The sequence below is a fragment of the Cicer arietinum genome, chromosome 4, assembly GCF_000331145.2.
Source record: "Cicer arietinum cultivar CDC Frontier isolate Library 1 chromosome 4, Cicar.CDCFrontier_v2.0, whole genome shotgun sequence".
Lineage (NCBI taxonomy): Eukaryota > Viridiplantae > Streptophyta > Magnoliopsida > Fabales > Fabaceae > Cicer > Cicer arietinum.
In genome coordinates, this window is record NC_021163.2 from 45,757,462 (window position 1) to 45,778,779 (window position 21,318).

Below are 21,318 nucleotides of genomic sequence, written 5' to 3' on the forward strand. Positions count from 1 at the left end.
TAAACTTGAGATGGATTGATTCCTCAATAATTAGTGTTTCTTTGTTGTATATCGTAAAGGCTTTAGACCTTTCAGAGTATCAAAAAGAGATGCACTTTTGAGATCGTGAGTCAAACTTTCCAAGATTTTCTTTGGTGTTTAAGATATAATAAATACATCGAAACTGATGGAAATATGAAATGTTGGGCTTTATTCCATTTCACAATTCATAAGGAGTCTTATTGAAAATAAGTCTAATATAGATTATATTCTAAATGCAACAATGCAATGTTCACTACTTCTCCCTAGAAGTGTTTGGCAACGTTTATTTCGGGAATGATGTTGTGTGGCATTTCCTGAATAGATATGTTTTTCCTTTCTATAACATTATTTTGTTGGGGTGTTCTAAGAGAAGAAAAATTATATAAAATTTCATTCTCTTCAGAAAAGTTTTCAAAAAGCTTGTTTTAAAATTCACCTCCATGATCATTACAAATTGTTATACAAAAACCTTTTTAATTTTTCACTTATTTGCAGAAGGTAATGAATATTTTACGTGTCTCATCTTTGTGCTTTAGGAATTTTACCAATGTCATCTGGAATAGTCATTAGCAAATGTATTTTATGAGAACAATATACTTGACTTCACATAGTATTTAAGAAGATTCGTGTTTTTGAAGACAATCTAAAATAAGATTTGATTCAGATTATCATTGAAGAAAATCTTTGACCAAGTTGAAAAGAAGATATGGTCAAGATTTGAAGAATATATGATCAACTTCTTATCATCAATAAGATAATAATTATTTACAAGAAGATTTGAACAAGATTTATCTACAAAAAGATATGAATTATTTTCAATAAAATTTGATCAAGATTTATCACAAGACGATATGAATTATTCACAAGAAGATTTGATCAAGATTTATCACAAGAAGATATAAATTATTTACAAGAAGGTTTGATCAAGATTTATCTACAAGAAGTACGAATTATTTACAAGAAGATTTCATCAAGATTTATCACAAGAATATATGAATTATTTACACAAAGATTTTATTAGGATTTATCTCCAAGAAGATATGAATTATTTACAAGAAGATATGATCAAGATCTGTTTACAAGACGAACACAAGAAGATACATTTATTATTTACAAAGACATGATTCAGATTTTGACAAAGGATAAAATACTGAATTGAACTTAGTCATATTCTTACTTGTGAAAGTTCAAGAATTTGTCCAACACTATGTTCTAGTCCAGATCAAAACGAACATTAGGAAGGAAGTTTCATCTAAAGAATTTCCGAAAACAATCTTAACAAATTATAAACGGTATCAATCTAAAAGATTTACAAACTCAATATTAACAAAACACGAACAATATCAATATGAAAAATTTGGATTCCAATATGAATACAAGCAGAGTCAATCTAGAAGTACTGCTCATATTTGGATTCCAAAAATAAAGAATTGGCTAAAGATCATTGTAAGACCTTAAATTTTCTAAATTCTAATTTATGCAATTTTAGGGATTTTTGTTTTAAATTGCTTAGGCATTTACCCCAGTTGAATTTTATTTTGGGAATTAAATATCAAAAATATATTTTATTAGAGTTAATAATATGTTTAATATTTATATATTTTTTAATATATATATTTTAAGACCCGATTAAGATTATTGGTCGGAGAATAATTTAATTATGTTACGAAAAATATAATATCGGACATTTTTTTTAAAAAAATGTCACTTATTGCTAAAAAAAATTATCTATTAATTGAGCTGCGACGAGAGTAGATATTTAAAAAAAAAAGTAATTTGAGAAGTGATGTGTAATGATGTTTTTTTAAAATATCTATAAAGTTAGATATTTGTTTTGTTGGTTTTAATTTTAATTTTAATATATATATATATATATATATAATATTAGTGTAACTTAATATGTATATATATGAAAATAAGGAAAGGAAACAGAGTCACTTTTCCATGCAGCTCATCACCTCATTTTCTTCTTCTTCCTTGCTGTTTCAAGAACAAAGTGTGGGTGGTTTTAAAAAAATAACAAATACAAATTCTCATTTTTCTTCTAGATCTAAGCTCTTTTCCGAGAAGTTACATAAGGGAAAGTTGCTCAATGCCACGCTACGATGCTACTGAGCTAGTTTTCGAAGTGACGACGTCAGCGAAAATTTTACCGTAATTAATCGCGGTGCCGTAATCGGTTGTTAAAGCTACAACGGAGGTAAGAGCTCCTTCCAAACTTTTAGTTTGCATTTAGGACATTATTTGTGATATTGTGGAATAGAAATTTGATGTATTTGAGGTGTAAAATTGTGGAAAATGAATTTAATTCGTTTATGTGTGAATTAGTTGAATTTGAATTTGGGTTGTTTGAGGTGTCTTTTGTAGTGATTAATGTTGGATGTGAATTGTATGTTCATAATTATTATTTGCGGATTTTGTGGAAAATGAATTGATGAAATTTGATGGTTTATGTGTAAAAATGTGGAGTTTTAAAATTGGGAGAGTTATGTTTGAATTGTTGAAATTTAATTGAGGTGCTATATGTGTGGTGACTAAATTTGAAGTGTTTGATTTACGTATCAAGTTATTTTCAAATAAATGAGTTTGAACTGAAGTTGAAATTTTACAAAAAAATTTAGAGTATTTGTAGTTGTGAAAAAGTTTCAAATTTTAACTAAGTTAAAGAGTTTGAGCAAAAAGATAAATTGAAATTAAAAATAGTTAGAGTTTAAATGTTACTCTTTTAATTACTCTTGAACTGAGTTTTAAAAAGGAAAAAAGTTTAGAGTATTTTATTAACTCAAAAATTTCGGTGCTTTAATAGTCGAGTGTGTGTATATGATATTTGAACAATATTTGTTTTATTTAGTTTTAATTAAATAATATAGATTATTTGGCTTTAAAAGTTTGGTGTGTGAGAAAGATTTAGTTTTGGGAATTTTGTTGTGTTTAGATTAGTTTTATTTTGAACAAATTGTTATAAATATTCATGTTTATGTAGTTAGCTCATTGAGTCTCGAAAAGGAATCGAGACCGTTGGCACCGAGTTAGCGGTGGGGATAACTCTGATATATTAATATTGTTGTGGTGATTTATGGTTGATAGTTTTGGAGATTGAATTTGGGTGATTAATGTTTGAAAATTGTGGTGACTCATTTTGGTGAAATTGATGTGTTCATAATTAATGTTATGAATTTTTGAGAAACATTTATGTGTGGATTGGTGGAAAAGGAATTTGATTCAATTTATGTGTGGATTGAATTTGGAGATTGTGATTTATGTGTGTTTGTGGAAATAGAAATTGGCGTGAATAAATATGTTTGAGTATGCTCTGTGTTGTATCTGAAAAATCATTAGTGTTAAATGAGTATTAAAAATGGGGAATCTTTCAATAGGTGCATTTACTTATTAATTATGGTGAAAAGATTCAGAGTATGCTCATACATTTCATAGTACATGGTGACCGCGATGGGGCCATGGTGATAGTGATGGGCCACATGATGATGACATGTGAATTGTTGGTTCATCTTATCCTTGCGGGGATTGTCGCGTCGTGCTGATCTGTGAAAGATTGCACTCTAGAATGTGTTGATCTGTGAGCGATTGCACTCTAGAAAATCATGCTGATCTGTGAGCAATTGCACGATAATAAATCGTTCTGACCTGTGAGAGATTGCAACTTGGTAATTAGTGCTGGTCTGTGAGAGGCTGCACTCTAGAATGTGTTGATCTGCGAGCGATTGCATGCTAGTAAATCGTGCTAATCTGTGAGAGATTGCAACTTGGTAATTAGTGCTGGTCTGTGAGAGGCTGCACTCTAGAATGTGCTGATTTGTGAGCGATTGCACTCTAGAAAATCGTGCTGATCTGTGAGCGATTGCACGCTAGTAAATCATGTTGATCTGTGAGAGATTGCACCTTGGTAATTAGTATTGGTATGTGATAGGTTGTACAATTATGATGAATCATGTTTGCTATACTATGATGATTGTATATACATATTCGGTTGTTGTTGTGATTTGCCGTAATTGCTTTGAGGTGTGAATTTTGGGTTATTAAGTTTCGATGTACTTATGTGTTCGTAATTGATGTTATGAATATTTGATGTGTGATTGAGGTGTGAATTTGTGGAGATTAATTTGGTGTTAATTATGTGTTCATAATTGATAATATTAATGTTTGAAGTGTTAATTGATTCAGAGCCATTTTAGAACTGAAAATCTGCATTTTCTTAGTTGTTTTCGGCTACGATAGTGTAGTTTGTCAAAAATTCATTTTTCAACTTGTTTATGCATGTTTGACATATGAAAACCCTTTCAAGGAATATGCTAAGTTGAAAGGTTATTTTGTGCATTTGAAATTTAAAGGCTATGTGATATTTGTTAATTTCGATTGGTGACCCTTTATAATTATTGTGGAAATTTGGGCTTTGCTCTCAAATGAAAACTAAGATCATCCTACCGATTAGTACTTTGGGGATGGGCATGTAGTTAGACATACCTGACCGAAGCCGTGTCAACAGGATCTTGCGGGGCACGTGGAGATCACTCGGGTTTTATAGTGTTTGTAGCATGATCAAATTAGGTGGTTGTATAGGGACTAGATGTCTTTCTTTTGTGGTTGTATTTATTTCATTTTGGAAGATTGTATCTATGATTAAAATGTCTGATGACTTTTCTTTTAATGGGTCCATGTTCCAATTTTTGATGTGACGTGGAGAAAGTAGAGATTCTTGGGGCAGTGCTTTTATGCAGGTGTCTGCCGAGAATATCTAGGGGTATGAGCTATGTCTGATAGGTCTCATAGCCCCAACGTATTTTATATTTGGATATTTTGATTTATCGCCTCAAAACTATTTTAGTTTGTTCGTAATTGATTGTCTTTTGTTGTTTGTGTTACGACGAGTTGTTTTTATTATTCGTTTTTGAAAACAAAAATACACCCACGCTGTTAAAAATCGGGGTGTTACAATCATATTATCAAAAAACATATTTTTCAAAATTATTTTTGAATAAGATCATATTTGACTAAAATAGGTATGAAGATACAATTTAGAATTAAACAAAGACTAAATTGAAACCATAATTTTTTAAGTAAATTGATACTTAAGGATGAAGAAGAAGATAATCGAGAAATCAGAAAAGAGTAAAAGAACTCAAACTCAAATTTTCATATTCATCTTATAGTTTAAAGAGAGAAACACTTGTTCGAATGAGAAATATTTTGAAGTGTTTTTCTTAGAATGTGATATTCATTGTTATGATCAGCTTGTTAGAAGCAACTACTCAGATTCCAAACATTTGTATTCAAACATGATAGTGGTGTTAATGTGTCTTCAACAATCTGGGGTTGTCAAATTGTGTGGTGAAAAGTTGAATGGCAGAGTCATGGTGTTTGTGTTCCTCAAAAGTTTGGGATTGTTAGACTGTTTAAGAAGATTGGTTTGGAGCGTCAGGTGCTTTGTAATTCAAGTTATTGAATTAGTGGATTAAATCCTTCTAAGTGAAGAGACCAGATGTACCCAAGTTAGTGGTTAACTAGGATAAATTATTTGTGTCACTTTATTCATGCATTCATTAGTTTTGTTATTTCTTTTACTCCAAGTAAATCATCAAGTTTGAACCAATTTAATCAAATAATGAAAAAGTTATCAACATAGTCAAACACAATTCATCCCCCTTCTCGTGTTTGACTCCAACAATCAAGTCAATGATTTTGATGGAGAAAAGTCACTAACTCTGATGGAAGGTTAAAGGCTCTGATAGATAGAGCAAAATACTGAATTATACTTTGTCGTATCCTTACTTTTGAAGGTCCAAGAACAAACCAAAAATTATTCTCGTCCAAATCAAATAAAGCATATGAAGGAAGACTCAAGCGAATCAATCCCCAAACGTAATATGAACAAATGTGCATAATGTCTCTCCAGAAGAAATTCTTAGATCAAATTGGGAAACAAAATTGCCTAAACATCATATTATCAAAGTAAAATACTCTAAGTGTTGTAGTGTGGGAAAATTATTGTATCAAATATGCTTAGTAAAAGCAAAACCAAACCAGTTTCCAACTCATTGTAACCCAGGCAGATAATGGCTTTTGTTTTCCTCTAACAATCTATAGGTTTCAGGTTGTGTTGAGAAGACTAGACTTGTAGAGTCAAGGTGTGGTTTGCCTCATAAAGTTTGTAGGTCCAGGTTGTTTGGAGAAGATTGACTTGTAGGGTCAGGTGTTGTTGTAATTCAATGTTTTTAATTGGTGGATAAATCCTTCAGTGTGAAGGGATTAAACGTCGCTGTCAAGTTGGTGGTGAACTAGGATAAAATCTGGTGTGTTAGTCCTTACTGTCGCTCTATCTGTATATTATTGCCTTTGATTAGTATAAACTATTAAGTCACCAAACTAGAATCATAATTAGAATTAAGAAAAGAGTTTTAAAATTAGACAAATACAATTCAACCTTCCTTCTTGTTTTTGCGCACCTTCAATTTGCATCAGAGCTTGCTCTCAAGGTTGAACGCTTTATAGTGTTTAAGGAAAGATCCAAGGATTTAACATGTCTAGATTCAGTGAAGAAGTTGTTGGAGGAAACATCAACATACCTCCTCTATTTGATGAAGAACGTTTTGAGTACTAGAAGGATAGGTTGAGGAGTTGCTATATTTCACAAGATCCTGAACTTTGGGACTTGGTGGTAGATGTTTATACTACTACCACAAAAGAAGATGGTACTGAAATTCCAAGAAAAAACAAGGGAATGTTGATCAGAAGAAAATGTACAAGATGCATAATTATTCGAAAACATTCATGATAAATGCAATCACTTTCAAGGAGTTTGACAAGTGCACCAACAACGAGACATCAAAAAGTATTTATGATAATTTAATTATAACTTATGAAGGGAGCAAATAGGTTCAAGAGGCAAAGACAAATCTTGTAGTTATAAAGTATGAGTTGTTTCAAATGGAAGAAGTGTTGAGACAAAATCTCTCAAATGATTTTAATGATAACAAAATTACTTAAAAGATTATGATTGTGGTTAATGACTAATATCTACTTTTGAGTGTATTCATATAAGAAAATAGGTTATTAATCACCAAGACAAAAAGGAGAAAAATCTGATACAAAATTGAAGGACTGAAATTCCTGAGGATAGCCTCGTGAAGAGGATGGAGTCTCAAATCTACACACACTCGTCCTCTCCAGAACATATGTTTTTATTCATTAAATAAATGCACAACAAAGTCAAAGAATGAATAAATAAAAGTATTTGAAATAAAGAAGTTTGAAGGCCAAAAGGAAAAGGACAAGAATAGCTAGATCTAAGTCTAGAGGATGACATAATAGGCCGAGGATGGTCCAGCAAAGTTGAAAGCAACCCATCAAGCATGTGCAAAGGCTAAAATCAGATCATTTATTGGGCTTGCACGAATTAATACATGAAGAAGTCAAGTTAACGAAAGGCAACTTCAAACAAGCCAAAAATGGAAGATCACATGTGAAAGCAGATCTGATCCTCGAATTGAGTATGACAGTCCTATGTAAGAGGGTAGCTTTTCTCTCTTGTCAACATCACCTCAAAAGTTGAATTCAACCTAGTCCTTAAAGTTTTTGAAAAGGTTGCAGCTCACATGGTTAAAGAAACAACTTTTCACTCTTAATAAAAGAGAATAGACAAAGACATCTCAAGATCAAGTTACAAGGAAGTTGTGCATGCGCGAGGATGGCTTATGCCTGGCCTAGAAAAGTTGAATGGTAGTTTTATAATTATGATGAAAAACCTTGGACCTTTTGTAATGAATTCCAACGGTCATCAAAGGGCTTGGACCTCTATAAAATGCAGCAAGCTCTTCATCATACAACACACAACACAATTGCATAAAAAGACCAAGCATCTTAAAGCTATCAAGAGCAACACCCATCCTCACTACATACTTTCTTCAATCCTACACTATATCTTTGTAAATCCTTTGAGAAATTATTTAGAATCAATCACTCTCATATTACTTTGCAATTTCCATGTGAGATACACTTGGAAATATTTGAAAATTGATTGTAAGCTTGGTGAAGCTAAAGAATACACATTGTGTAATCATCCTCAGCGTGTGGTTGATCTGTTTGAACTTTAGTAAAATCTCACAAGGGTGTGAGGACTGGACGTAGCCATCTTTGGATGAACCAGTACAAAATTGTGTGTGTCTCACATTCCTGAAAAAGGATCATCCAGCCGACCTCCCTACTTTGATGGTACAGATTACTACCACTGGAAAGGTAAGATGAGGCTATTTCTCATATCACAAGACAACAACATGTGGTCTGTGGTGGAAAATGGGGATCATGTCATCAGAACCAACAACGCAGACGCAACCTCCGATGAGAAACCTCAAGCACACCTAAACTCTAACGCTCATTTATTTCTAACGTGTGCTTTGAGCAGGGAAGAGTATGACAGAGTTGAAGAGTGCAAAAATGCTAAGGAGCTCTGGGATACTCTAAGGATCCATCATGAAGGATCAAGCCATGTAAAAGAAGTAAGGATAGACATGGGAGTAAGAGATTTCGAACTATTCGAAATGAAGGAGGAGGAAACTATTGATGAAATGTTCTCAAGGTTAACAATCATAATAAATAACTTGAGATCTCTTGGAAAGGTATACTCCGTTCAAGAAAGGATAAGAAAAATCCTTAGAAGTTTACCAAAAGAATGGAGGCCAATGGTAACTGCCATTACAGAAGCAAGAGATTTGACCAACATGAAATTAGAAGATCTGGTTGGAACTCTAAGAGCTCATGAACCACTGTTGCTGGCAGATAAACCAAGCAAAAAGGGAAGAATGATTACTCTAAAAACTAGCCAAATAGAAAGTTCATCCTCCAAGAAGAATGAAGATGTCATAAAGAAGGAAGACACAGAGTATCCTCTGTCTGAGGATGAGGATTAACTCGCTCTGATTTCCAGAAGAATTCAGAGGATGATAAACAGATGAGGACAGAATAAAGGACCTCCTCAAAAAGAAAAAATTGACAAAAGTCAAATAACTTGTTATGGATGCAACAAGATTGGACACTACAAAACTGAGTGTCCTCTCACCAAAAGAAACTCAAGAAGATTTCCATACAAAAACAAATCCATGATGATTACTTGGGATGATAGTGGCGAGTCATCCTCTGAGCAAGAAAAGGAAGAAGAGGCAACATCTGTCTCATGGTAAAATCATAAAATGATAAGGTAAGTATTTCTGATCTATGTCCTACTTGTGAGAAATTAGAAATTGAATTTGATAGCCTTTTAAATGACTCGAACACTTTATCTCAAAAATGTATATTTCAAAAAAACCAACTTGTTGAGATAAAGAAACAAAATGAGGAGCTTCAAAAAAAGAATGATGAGTATGTTAAAATCATTCAAGAATTGCAGCATTCTCATTTTCAAATGTTAGAGCAACAAAAAACTCTTAACAAGAGGATAACCGAAACTCATCCTCAACCTCCTGACGAGGACACACAAAAGGAGATTTTGAAAATAGAGGTTAAGGAACTAAAAAACGATATTTCCAACTTTGTCAAATCTACAGAAACATTTCAAAAGATAATGGGGTCTCAATCTGGAATATTTGACAAGGCTGGTATTGGTTTTAAAAGTTCTCAAAAACAAAAGTTGTATGAAAATTTTTTCTTGCCTAAAAAACGTGAGGATAGGCCTAAATGCACCTTTTGCAGAAAACTTAGGCATACTTCCAAAATTTGTCATGCTAAGAAGAAAGCTAACAATGTAAAGTCAGCATGCTCTTTCTGTGGTAAACATGGGCACCATGATTCTATTTGTTATCACAAAAGAAAAGTCCTCACAAGAGGAATAACTAACCAACAAGGACCCAATGCTATATGGGTACCTAAGTCACTTTTAAACTCTAATACAAGTTCTTCCTCTAATCAACAAAAGAAAGCCTTGGTACTTGGACATTGGTTGCTCAAGGCATATGACAGGGGATAAGCAATGCTTCATGTCATTGGAGATAAAAGATGGAGGATCAGTCACATTTGGTAATAATGATAAAGCTCAAATAAAAGGAACATGTATTATTGGTAAGAATAATTCTGCAAAAATTGAAAATGTTCAGTATGTGGATGACTTAAAACATAACTTTCTAAGCATTAGTCAATTATGTGATAGTGGTTTTGAAGTTATTTTCAAGCCTGCTCTATGTGAGGTTAAGCACTCATCCTCGGGTAGAGTTTTCTTTTCTGGCTATAGAAAAAAGAATTTATATGAACTTTATCTTGATAATTTACCTATTGAATCTTGTTTTGTTTCCATTGAAAAAGATAAATGGATTTGGCACAAACGAGCTGGTCACACAAACTTAAACACTATTTCTAAATTAGCAAATTTATAATTAGTAAAAGGACTTCCAAAAATTATTTTTGAAAAAGACAGTTTGTGTGAAAGGAAAACAAGTTAAAAGTAGTTTTCACTCTAAAAACTTTGTTTCAACAAGTCATCATCTTGAACTCATTCACATTGATCTTTTTGGTCCTATCAAAACTCCAAGTCTTGGTGGAAAAAGATATGGCTTTGTAATTGTTGATGATTTATCTCGTTTTACTTGGGTTCTATTTTTAAAACATAAAGATGAAGCCTTTGAGGCATTCCACCATTTTTGTAAAAAGGTTCAAAACGAAAAAGGATCAAAAATTGTTTCTGTGAGAAGTGACCATAGAGGTGAATTTGAAAATGAATCCTTTAAAAATCTTTGTGAAGAAAATGGTATTTCTCACAACTTTTCTTGTCCAAGAACTCCCCAACAAAATGGGGTTGTTGAAAGGAAAAATAGAACTTTGCAAGAAATGGCTAGAACTATTTTAAATGAAACCAACATTGAAAAATACTTTTGGGCCGAAACCATCAACACTGCTTGTTATGTTTCTAATGGTGCATCCATTAGAAAATTTTTAAACAAAACTCTCTACGAATTATGGAAAGGGAGAAAACCAAATATTTCCTATTTTCATATATTTGGGTGTTATTGCTACATTCTAAATAATAAAGAAAATTTGGGAAAATTTGATCCAAAATCTGATAAAAGAATTTTTCTAGGATACTCCACAATGTCAAAAGGTTATAGAATATATAATCTTAGGACTCAAACTGTGGAGGAATCCATGCATGTTATTTTTGATGAGTTTGATGACTTGTGTTTAGAAAAAATGGATAAAGATGAAGAAGATGAACAATCATCCTCTCAAGTACCCAGTCCTCACGAAGAGGATGAGTCTGACCCAACCTCTCAGCAACTTCCAAGAGGATGGAAAACAGTCACGCATCATCCTTTAGATCTAGTCATTGGAAATACTGTAGATGGTGTGAGAACCAAAAACTCTCTAAGGGAAAATACTACCAACATGGCCATGATATCACAAGTTGAACCCAAAACGATTGATCAAGCTATTGGTGACAAATCATGGGTTGAAGCTATGATGGAAGAACTCTCACAATTTGAAAGAAACAAGGTATGGAATCTTGTACCCCATCCTCTAGACAAATCTATTATTGGGACTAAATGGATATTTAGAAACAAACTAAATGAGGATGGAGAAGTCATTAGAAATAAAGCAAGATTAGTGGCACAAGGGTACAATCAACAAGAAGGAATTGATTATGATGAAGCGTTTGCACCCGTAGCAAGACTTGAAGCAATAAGAATCCTCTTAGCTTATGCTACTCATAAAGGTATCAAACTATTTCAAATGGATGTCAAAAGTGCCTTTTTCAATGGGTTCTTAAATGAGGAAGTGTATCTTCGTCAACCTCCTGGGTTTGATGATGAGAAGAGGCCGAACCATGTGTTCAAACTCTCAAAAGCTCTTTATGGTTTAAAGCAAGCTCCTCGAGCTTGGTATGAGAGGTTAAGCTCTTTCCTAAAAGAAAATGGATTCATTAGAAGACAGATTGATACTACTTTTTTCAAGAAGACTCTTGAGAAGGAGTTATTGATTGTTCAAATATATGTCGGTGACATAATCTTTGGATCTACAAATGAAAAGATGTGTAAAGATTTCTCCAACCTCATGCAAAATGAGTTTGAGATGAGTATGATGGGGGAATTAAAATTCTCCCTTAGTTTGCAAATCAAACAATGAGAGGATGACATTTTTATATTACAAAAAAATACACCAAGGATTTACTCAACAAATATAACACGAGTTCAGCCAAGAGTTTGGGAACTCCTATCCACCCATCCTCCATACTCCACGGTCTTTATGCAAGATTCCAATCCTCTCCTAAAGAATCTCATCTTATTGCAGTAAAAAGGATTTTCAGATATCTTGTTGGCACTATAAATCTGGGAATTTGGTACAAGAAATGTTGCAATGTTGACCTCATAGCTTATTATGATGCCGACTATGTGGGAGACAAAGTTGAAAGAAAAAAGCACAAGTGGTGCTTGCCAATTTCTTGGTAAATCTCTAATAAGTTGGTCTTGCAAAAAACAAAGTAGCATTGCTCTTTCAACTACAGAGGCAGAATATGTATCAGTTGCTCAATGTTGCTCAGAATTACTTTGGATAAAAAATTAACTTGAGGATTACTCACTAAGGTACGCAAAAATTCCCATCCTCTGTGATAATACAAGTGCAATAAATCTGTCTAAAAATCTCATTCAACATTCTAGATCTAAGCACATTGAAATTAAACATCATTTTATAAGAGATCATGTGCAAAAAGGGGATTTAGAACTGATTTTTATTGACACTGAAAATCAATTAGCAGATATTTTTACCAAACCTCTCCAGGAGGATATGTTCAAAAAGATATTGGAGGAACGCTCAATCTTTAATTTGTCTAAAATTAATTGATTTATCTTTTGTTATGTTCCTTTATTATATTTATATTTTTTATGATTTTGTTTACTAAATAAAAATCCAAAAAATTATGTTGTTTATTTTATATGTATTTACATTTTAGTCTAAAACTGTGAGGATGGCAAAAACCACCAGAGGACGGAATGTCCTTATTGGTGTAACTTCCCTTGACATGGCAGACAAGAAAATATGCACGCGCCTCTTCTCTCATTGGCCAGCATGTGTGGCGCATGCCTTCGTGCTTCACGACATGCATTTAATGCATTAACGGCTACGTGTCTCAGCTTGTCACATCCATCATCACACTAGGCTCCTAGGTAAACGGCGCATTAATTTCCCTTTCCTCACACATTTCCTTACACGTTCTTCCTGTACAACTTCCATCCTCCACGAATTATTTCATCCTCCATCACTCTCACTCATCAACCATCTATTCGAAAATCTTTCTTCACTCATCAGTTGCAGTTCCATCTAAGTTTTTTTTTTCAAATGGCTCGAACCAAAGTTACTGCAAAATGCAAAATCTCTTATCAAGAACCTGAAGAGAATCAAGATGTCTATTCAAGCACTGAGTCCGATTTCCATGAGGAAACCCAATCTGAAGAAAATTTCTTGAACACCATTCCTTCCTCTCAACCATCTAAAAGTTCTTCTTCTCCTTCTATTACTCCAAAAGTCTCAAAAAACTCATCCTCCTCTGCTCCCATAAGGCGTTCCTCCAGGATTATATCTGGAGCTGTTTCATCCAAAAGTGCGCCCCTTCAAGAATCCACGATTCATGTCATCCACTCTAATGATTCAGAGACAAATATCCCTCCAGAATCTTCACATCAGCCTCCACCTGCGAAATCTACCTCCAAAACTCCAACTCCTAAAAAGGCCAAACCTTCTTCACCAAAACCCCATCCTCATCCAACAAAAATTCTAAAAATACTTCACTGTTTGATTCGGTCGAATTAGAAACTAACTACATCTCAAAATGGCAAAACAAATATGTGGTCAATGGTAAAATCATTGACCTTGCTGATATCAAACAAGGAGGATTCAATGTGGAAGAACTGTTTGACCAACTCGGATGGACCTCTTTTTTCCAAATCAATGAACCCCAGTATCCTCGCCAACATGTGTGGCGCATGCCTCCGGCAGACAAGAAAACTGCACGCGTCTCTTTTCTCATTGGCCAACATGTGTGGCGCATGCCTCCGTGCTTCACGTTGTACATTTAATGCATTTACGGCCACATGACTCAGCCTGTCTCATCCATAATCTCACTAGGTTCCTAGGCAAACGGCGCATTAATTTTCCTTTCTTCACACGTTTCCTCACACGTTCTCCCTGTTCATCTTCCATCCTCATCTATGTATTTCACATCCTCCATCTTCCTCACTCATCAACCCTCTGCTCAAAACCTTTCTTTATTCATCAGTTGTTTTCCAAGTCTTTTCTGATCAATGGCCCATACCAAAGTTACTGTAAAATGTAAAATCTCATATCAAGAACCAGAAGAGAACCAAGATGTCTACTCAAGCACTGAGTCAGATTATCATGAGGAAACCCAATCTGAAGCAAATTCCATGAACACCATTTCTTTGTTTCAACCATCCAAAAGTTCTTCTTCTCCTTCTATCACTCCAAAAATCTCCAAAAACTCATCCTCCTCAACTCACTCCAGGCGCTCTTCCAGAATCATGTCTGGAGCCGTTTCATCCAAAAAGGCACTTCCTCAGGACAATACGATCCATGTCATGAATTCTGATGATTCAGAGACCAATCCTACTGAACCTGCACAACAGCCTCCTCTTGCGAAATCAACCTCCAAAATTCCAACTCCTAAAAAGGCCAAACCTTCTTCACCAAAACCCCCATCCTCATCCATAAAAAATTCTAAAATCACTTCACTGTTTGATTCGGCCGAATTAGAGACTATCTATATCTCAAAATGGCAAAACAAGTCTTTGGTCAATGGTAAAATCATTGACCTTGCTGATATCAAACAAGGAGGGTTCAATGTTGAAGAAATATTTGACCAACTCAAATGGACCTCTTTTTTCAAAATCAATGAACCTCAGTACCCTCGTCTAGTAAAGGCTTTCTACGTTGCGTCAAAAGGATCAAAAGGCACCACTAATTTCAGTATGGTGCTAAAAGGGGTTCATATGGAAATTAATCCCACCACACTATGTCAAATCCTTGATATACGTGATGAAGGAGCCTACTGCTTATCTAAGACATGGTATTCACAATGTGTCATCACTAGGACCTTTGTACTCCAAAGAACACTAATCACTCCATCACAATATATGTATCCTTCACAATATATGTGTTCACTCCATCACGCCCCGGGCTGGCAGTTTTGAGAAGGTCACGGAGCTTGACCTCATGATCAGTCATCACTTGATAACTGGTACTCCTCTTCATTTGGGTCATGTTATTTTTACCTTCATGTTGAATGCTGTTGTGATGGGATGATCTGCTACCTATGGGATGATTTTGACATAAATCTTCAAATTTTTCAAAATCCCACTTGAGGATGAACACTCCATTCACTTCAACAACATTTTTTCTATGAAGAATATTAAACAGATGAAGATTCAAAATGATGATCGCCCTGCCTCCAAGAAACGGAAAGCTCGTCCTTCCTCCTCTCTTTTTCAAAAATCTGAAGCTGAAATCACTCAACCTCCACCTGAGGATACACCATCACCACTTATTCCAAAACCCACCTCTCCACTGCGTAACTCTCCTAATGCTACTCTTTCTCCTAACTCACCTGTCCCCACACCAACTCAGTCTTCACCAATCCACAAACTAACTCCCCTTCATGAAGCTGATCCTCTCCCTGCGGATACCTTCACATCAACTCCTCTTCAAAATATGGAAGATGGTGAGGAGTTATATTTTGATCTCAATTTATCTTATCCTCCCTCTCCTACGGATGTGCCTATGGCTTCTCCACCAACTTTGACAGTGGATGAAGATGTGCTCCCACCACCAGATTTTTCGCATCAAATTTGAAAAACCTGCCCAACCTCTCCCTGAGGTCACAGGTGTGTTCAGTTCCCTTGACTCTTTCTTTACTACAACTACTCATAATTGTTCAAAGGAAAATTGGGTGCTCTCAAAATAAGATTTCCAGTGTAAATGATCAGCCTAAGGACTCAGTTCCTAGCACGAGGGTTAAGGACAACAAGAATCAGAAGCAGATGAAACTTCTCAAATTAATTAGGAAAGACCAGAAGAAAATCATTCACCGCTTCACTCACTTTCATAACTTTTTGGTTCAATTTGGTCTCATCCTTGAATGGGTTACCAAACATTTGGTCCCTACTATTACTCCTGGAGATCATCCTCCTGAGCTACCAGCCCAACCATCCTCTGATGTTCCATCTCCTTCATCTTCATCAGATGAACCATCCTCATCAGACTAAATCTATGGTTATTCCTTTTTTATGCTTCCAAATTCAGGGGGAGAAAGATTATGCTTAATCCAATAGTTGTTTTGTGTTAAACTGGGTGTTAAGTTGAATTATTGTGTTGCCTATGTTTGTTAAGTTGAATTGTTGTGTTCTATGAATTATGTTTGATGTTTATGCTGTGTTGAACAAAACTTTGAAATACTGTTTTATTTTTATGAAGTTTTATTTATGGTTAAAATTTTATTATCTCAAAACATGTGGCATATATTTAGGGGGAGTAATGATTTTTATTTTTAAAAATTATTACACATATGATTGAGGGGGAGCATAAACATTTTATCTTATGAACTCGTCTTATTTAAAATCATAATCTAAAGAATTTTGTCATCGTCAAAAAGGGGGAGATTGTTGAGACAAAATCTCTCAAATGATTTTAATGATAACAAAATTACTTAAAAGATTGTGGTTAATGACTAATATGTGATTTTGAGTGTATTCATATAAGAAAATAGGTTATTAATCACCAAGGCAAAAAGGAGAAAAATCTGATACAAAATTGAAGGACTGAAATTCCTGAGGATAGCCTCGTGAAGAGGATGGAGTCTCAAATCTGCACACACTCGTCCTCTCCATAACATATGTTTTTATTCATTAAAGAAATGCACAACAAAGTCAAAGAATGAATAAACAAAAGTATTTGAAATAAAGAAGTTTGAAGGCCAAAAGGAAAAGGACAAGAATAGATAGATCTAAGTCTAGAGGATGACATAATAGGCTGAGGATGGTCCAGCAAAGTTGAAAGCAACCCATCAAGCATGTGCAAATGCTAAAATCAGATCATTTATTGGGCTTGCACGAATTAATACATGAAGAAGTCAAGTTAACGAAAGGAAACTTCAAACAAGCCAAAAATAGAAGATCACATGTGAAAGCAAATCTGATCCTCGGACGAAGTATGACAGTCCTATGTAAGAGGGTAGCTTTTCTCTCTTGTCAACATCACCTCAAAAGTTGAAATCAACCTAACTTTTCACTCTTGATAAAAGAGAATAGACAAAGACATCTCAAGATCAAGTTACAAGGAAGTTGTGCATGCGCGAGGATGGCTTCTGCCTGGCCTAGAAAAGTTGAATGGCAGTTCTGTAATTATGATGAAAAACCTTGGATCTTTTGTAATGAATTCCAACGATCATCAAAGGGATTGGACCTCTATAAAATGCAGCTAGCTCTTCATCATACAACACACAACACAATTGCATAAAAAGATCAAGCATCTTAAAGCTATCAAGAGCAACACTCATCCTTACTACATACTTTCTTCAATCCTACAATATATCTTTGTAAATCCTTTGAGAAAGTATTTAGAATCAATCACTCTCATATTACTTTGTAATTTCCATGTGAGATACACTTGGAAATATTTGAAAATTGATTGTAAGCTTGGCGAAGCTAAAGAATACACATTGTGCAATCATCCTCAGCGTGAGGTTGATCTGTTCGAACTTTAGTAAAATCTCACAAGGGTATGAGGACTGGACGTAGCCATCTTTGGGTGAACCAATATAAAATTGTGTGTGTCTCTCTCATATTTCTCTCTCACTCTTTTGCTCAACTCAAAACTGAAGGTTTGAAAAACCCATCATCAACGAGAGGATAGTTATGAAAACACTTGAAAATTATTTTTTACAGCAAAATCCCTATTCAACCCCCCTTCTAGTGATACTTAGCTACATCAGTAAGACCAAAACATTGAGACTATATTTTCCAAATTGAAAACATTGGTCTCAAGGTTGAGAGTAATTGAAAAGAGCTATGTCAAGAAGATCCTAAGGAGTTTTCCCAGCAAATGGCGACCCAAGATCACATCTATCCAAGAAACAAAAGATCTAAATGGTCTTAAACTAGAAGAATTAATCAAATCTCTCATATCACATGAAAGCGAGCTTGAAGAAGATGAGCCAAAGATGAAGAATAAGACTAAGACTCTAGCTCATAAATCCAAGCAGAAGAAAGCCTTGCAAGCAGAATTAGAATTAGAGGATAATGATTTAGAAAATTAGAATGAAGATTTAGAGGAAAAGGAGCTTACCTTCATATCCACAAGAGTTAAGAGGATGTGGCATAGAAAAAGGAAATATTTCACACATAAAGTTACAAGCAGTCCAGTAGAGGGAATGATGAAAAATACAATAAGAAAATATCACCTGCTATGGATGCAATGAACTTGGGCAAGTCAAGTCAGAATGTCCAAATCTGGAGAAAGGAAAGTTCCAGAGGAAAAATTCCAAGTCCAAGAAGAATGTTTTGATGGTCATATGGGATGACTATAATGAATCATCTTATGATGAAGAACAAGCCTATAAGGCTTGATGGCTGATGTTGATTCTGAATTTGACAGTGAATTTGTAGATGAAGAAACTTGGGTACTCTCTGATTTAACTCGTTCTGAACTAATTACAGTTAAAAATGACTTCTTAAACAATAATCATAGTATCACTTTGAAGCTGAAAGCTGTTAGGAAAATAAATGAAAATCTGAATGATAAAATTAACACTCTAGAAAGTAATATTGTTGAACTTAAGTTTGACAACCTAACTCTGAAAAGTAATCATAGTTGAACATCACTTGAAAATGTGCCATATAATGCTGAAAAATATGAAGTAGGATTTCAAGATTTTCTTGCTACTGGTATAGAAAGAAGTAAGTTTCATCTATGATTTATGGTGTTAGTAGAAATGGCAAAAAAAGGAATAAGATTTCAAGAAACAGAAACTAAACCTAAGTTTACTTTCTCTCTAATAATTTATGCATTGTCTTCAATAAGAAAGGTCACTCTAAAACATCTTGTTCTATGGTAACCACGTTGAAGGACAAGAAATCTTTCAAACCTAACAAACCAAGACCCAACCAAATGTGGGTACCCAAAGATAAAATTGTCTATGTTGCAGATGTTCTCAACAGCCAAGTTGAAACACCAGTCATGGTACCTGGACAATGGATGCTCACGAAATATGAAGGGAGAAAGGTCTATATTCCAAGACCTAACCTTGACCAATGGAGACTTAGTTAATTTTGGAGGAAAACAGAAAGGTTAGATCATTGAACACAACACAGTTGGTAAAAATCCCTCAACTTCTACATATAATGTTTTATTAGTAAAGGGTCTAAAACATAACCTACTTAGCATAAGTCAATTAAGTGATAGTGGTTATGACATAGTCTTTAATCAAAAGTCATGTAGAGCTATAAGTCAAAATGATGGTTCTATTATATTTACTGGCTAGAGGCAAGGGAACCTTTATAACCGTTTTAACTTAGCAAAACAAAAAAACAGATGCTTTGTGTTTATGAGCAATGAGCAACTGATTTGGCACAAGAGATTAAGCCATGCCAATTTGAGGCTAATCTCAAAATAAAAATAATTTCAAGTTGTTAGAGGCTTTCCAAATCTCAAGTTCAAATTAAAAGTTCTTTGTGAGGACTGTCAAGTAGGGAAACAAACTAAGAGTTCTTTTCCATCAAAGAATATTGTTTCCTCAAGCAGACCTTTGGAGCTTCTACTCTTTGACCTTTTTTGTCCTGTTAAAACTACCAAGTTGAATGGTAAAAGGTATGCATTGGTCATCGTTGAAGATTATTCTAGATGGACATGGGTTAAGTTCCTTAAACACAAGGATGAATCTCATAAGGTGTTCACTACCTTTTGCAACCAAGTGCAAAATAAGAAGCAATTCTTTATAGGAACTATCTATAGTGATCATGGTGGAGAGTTTGAGAACAAACTCTTTGAGAAATTCTATGAAGAAGCAATTCTTTACACGATTTCTCATTCCCTAGAACACCTCAACATAATGGTATTATGGAAAGAAAGAATTGTACTCTTCAAGAAATGGCTCACACTATGATGTACGAAACAAATGTTGCTAAGCATTTTTGGGCAGAAGAAGTCAATACCTTATGTTACGCTCAAAACAAAGTTTGTATCAGACCTATTTTTAATAAGACTCTTTATGAATTGTGGAAAGGTAAAAAGCTCAACATTTCTTACTTTCATTATTTTGGTTGTGTATGTTATCTTTTAAATACAAAAAATAATATTGGAAAATTTGATCCACGTTCACAAAAGTGTACATTCCTTGGATACTCTAAAATATCCAAAACTTATAGTGTTCAATAGGGAGATTCACATAGTAGAGAAGTCGATACATGTTAAGTTTGATGACAAACAACTTGACCTTTAAAAGTCAAAGCAGGTTAAGGATATTGTAGGTTTACAAGAACCAGAAGAAATTGATAAATCAAAAGATAACGACAAACCAAAAGAACCATACAAACTAGAGGATACAAGAAAATTAGAAGAACATGACAAAACATCACAAAATGAATTGGATCAAGTCAGAACTAGTCAAGTCAATTCAAAAGCTATAAGTGGATAGAAATACAAGTCATCTTATCCAGACACTCTAGTTATTAGAAATGAAAATGAGCATTTGAAGACCAAATCATCACTAAAAGACACAACACTATTTGGTATGCTATCATCAATTGAACCCACTTCTATTGATGAAGCACAAGCAGATAATGGTTGGATACTTGCAATGGAAGAAGAGCTTAATGATTTTAAAAAAAATGATGTTTTAGATCTAGTACCCAGACCAAAGGATAAAAGACCCATTAGAACCAAGTGGGTGTTCAAGAACAAATCGAACGAAAAAGGAGAAATTGTCAGAAACAAGGCCAGATTGGTTGCACAAGGGTACAATAAGCAAAAAGGTATTGATTACACAAAGACCTGATATTCTATTTATTGTATGTGCCAAGTTTCAGGGTGATCCAAGGGAATCCCACTTAATTGTTGTTAAGAGGATAATTGGATACTTGAAAAGTACTTATAACCTTGGTTTGTTCTATAAGTTTTCAACTACATACAGGTTAGTAGGATCATGTGATACTGACTATGTTGGAGACAAACCTGAAAAAAAAAAAAAAAAAAAAAAAAACACCAGCCGAAACCGCACTTTTTTGGGGAAAAAAATGG

At 34.3% G+C, this 21,318-nt stretch overlaps 1 protein-coding gene across 1 annotated transcript; it reads left to right on the top strand.

Moving 5' to 3' along the window:
• Positions 1-18,649: 18,649 nt before the first annotated feature.
• LOC140920083 (uncharacterized) lies at positions 18,650-21,076 on the top strand. The gene is made up of 5 exons (XM_073367395.1): positions 18,650-18,703; positions 19,229-19,370; positions 19,773-20,134; positions 20,534-20,674; positions 20,777-21,076. Exons 1-5 carry the CDS (start codon positions 18,650-18,652, stop codon positions 21,074-21,076), a joined length of 999 nt encoding a protein of 332 aa, XP_073223496.1.
• Positions 21,077-21,318: the final 242 nt, after the last annotated feature.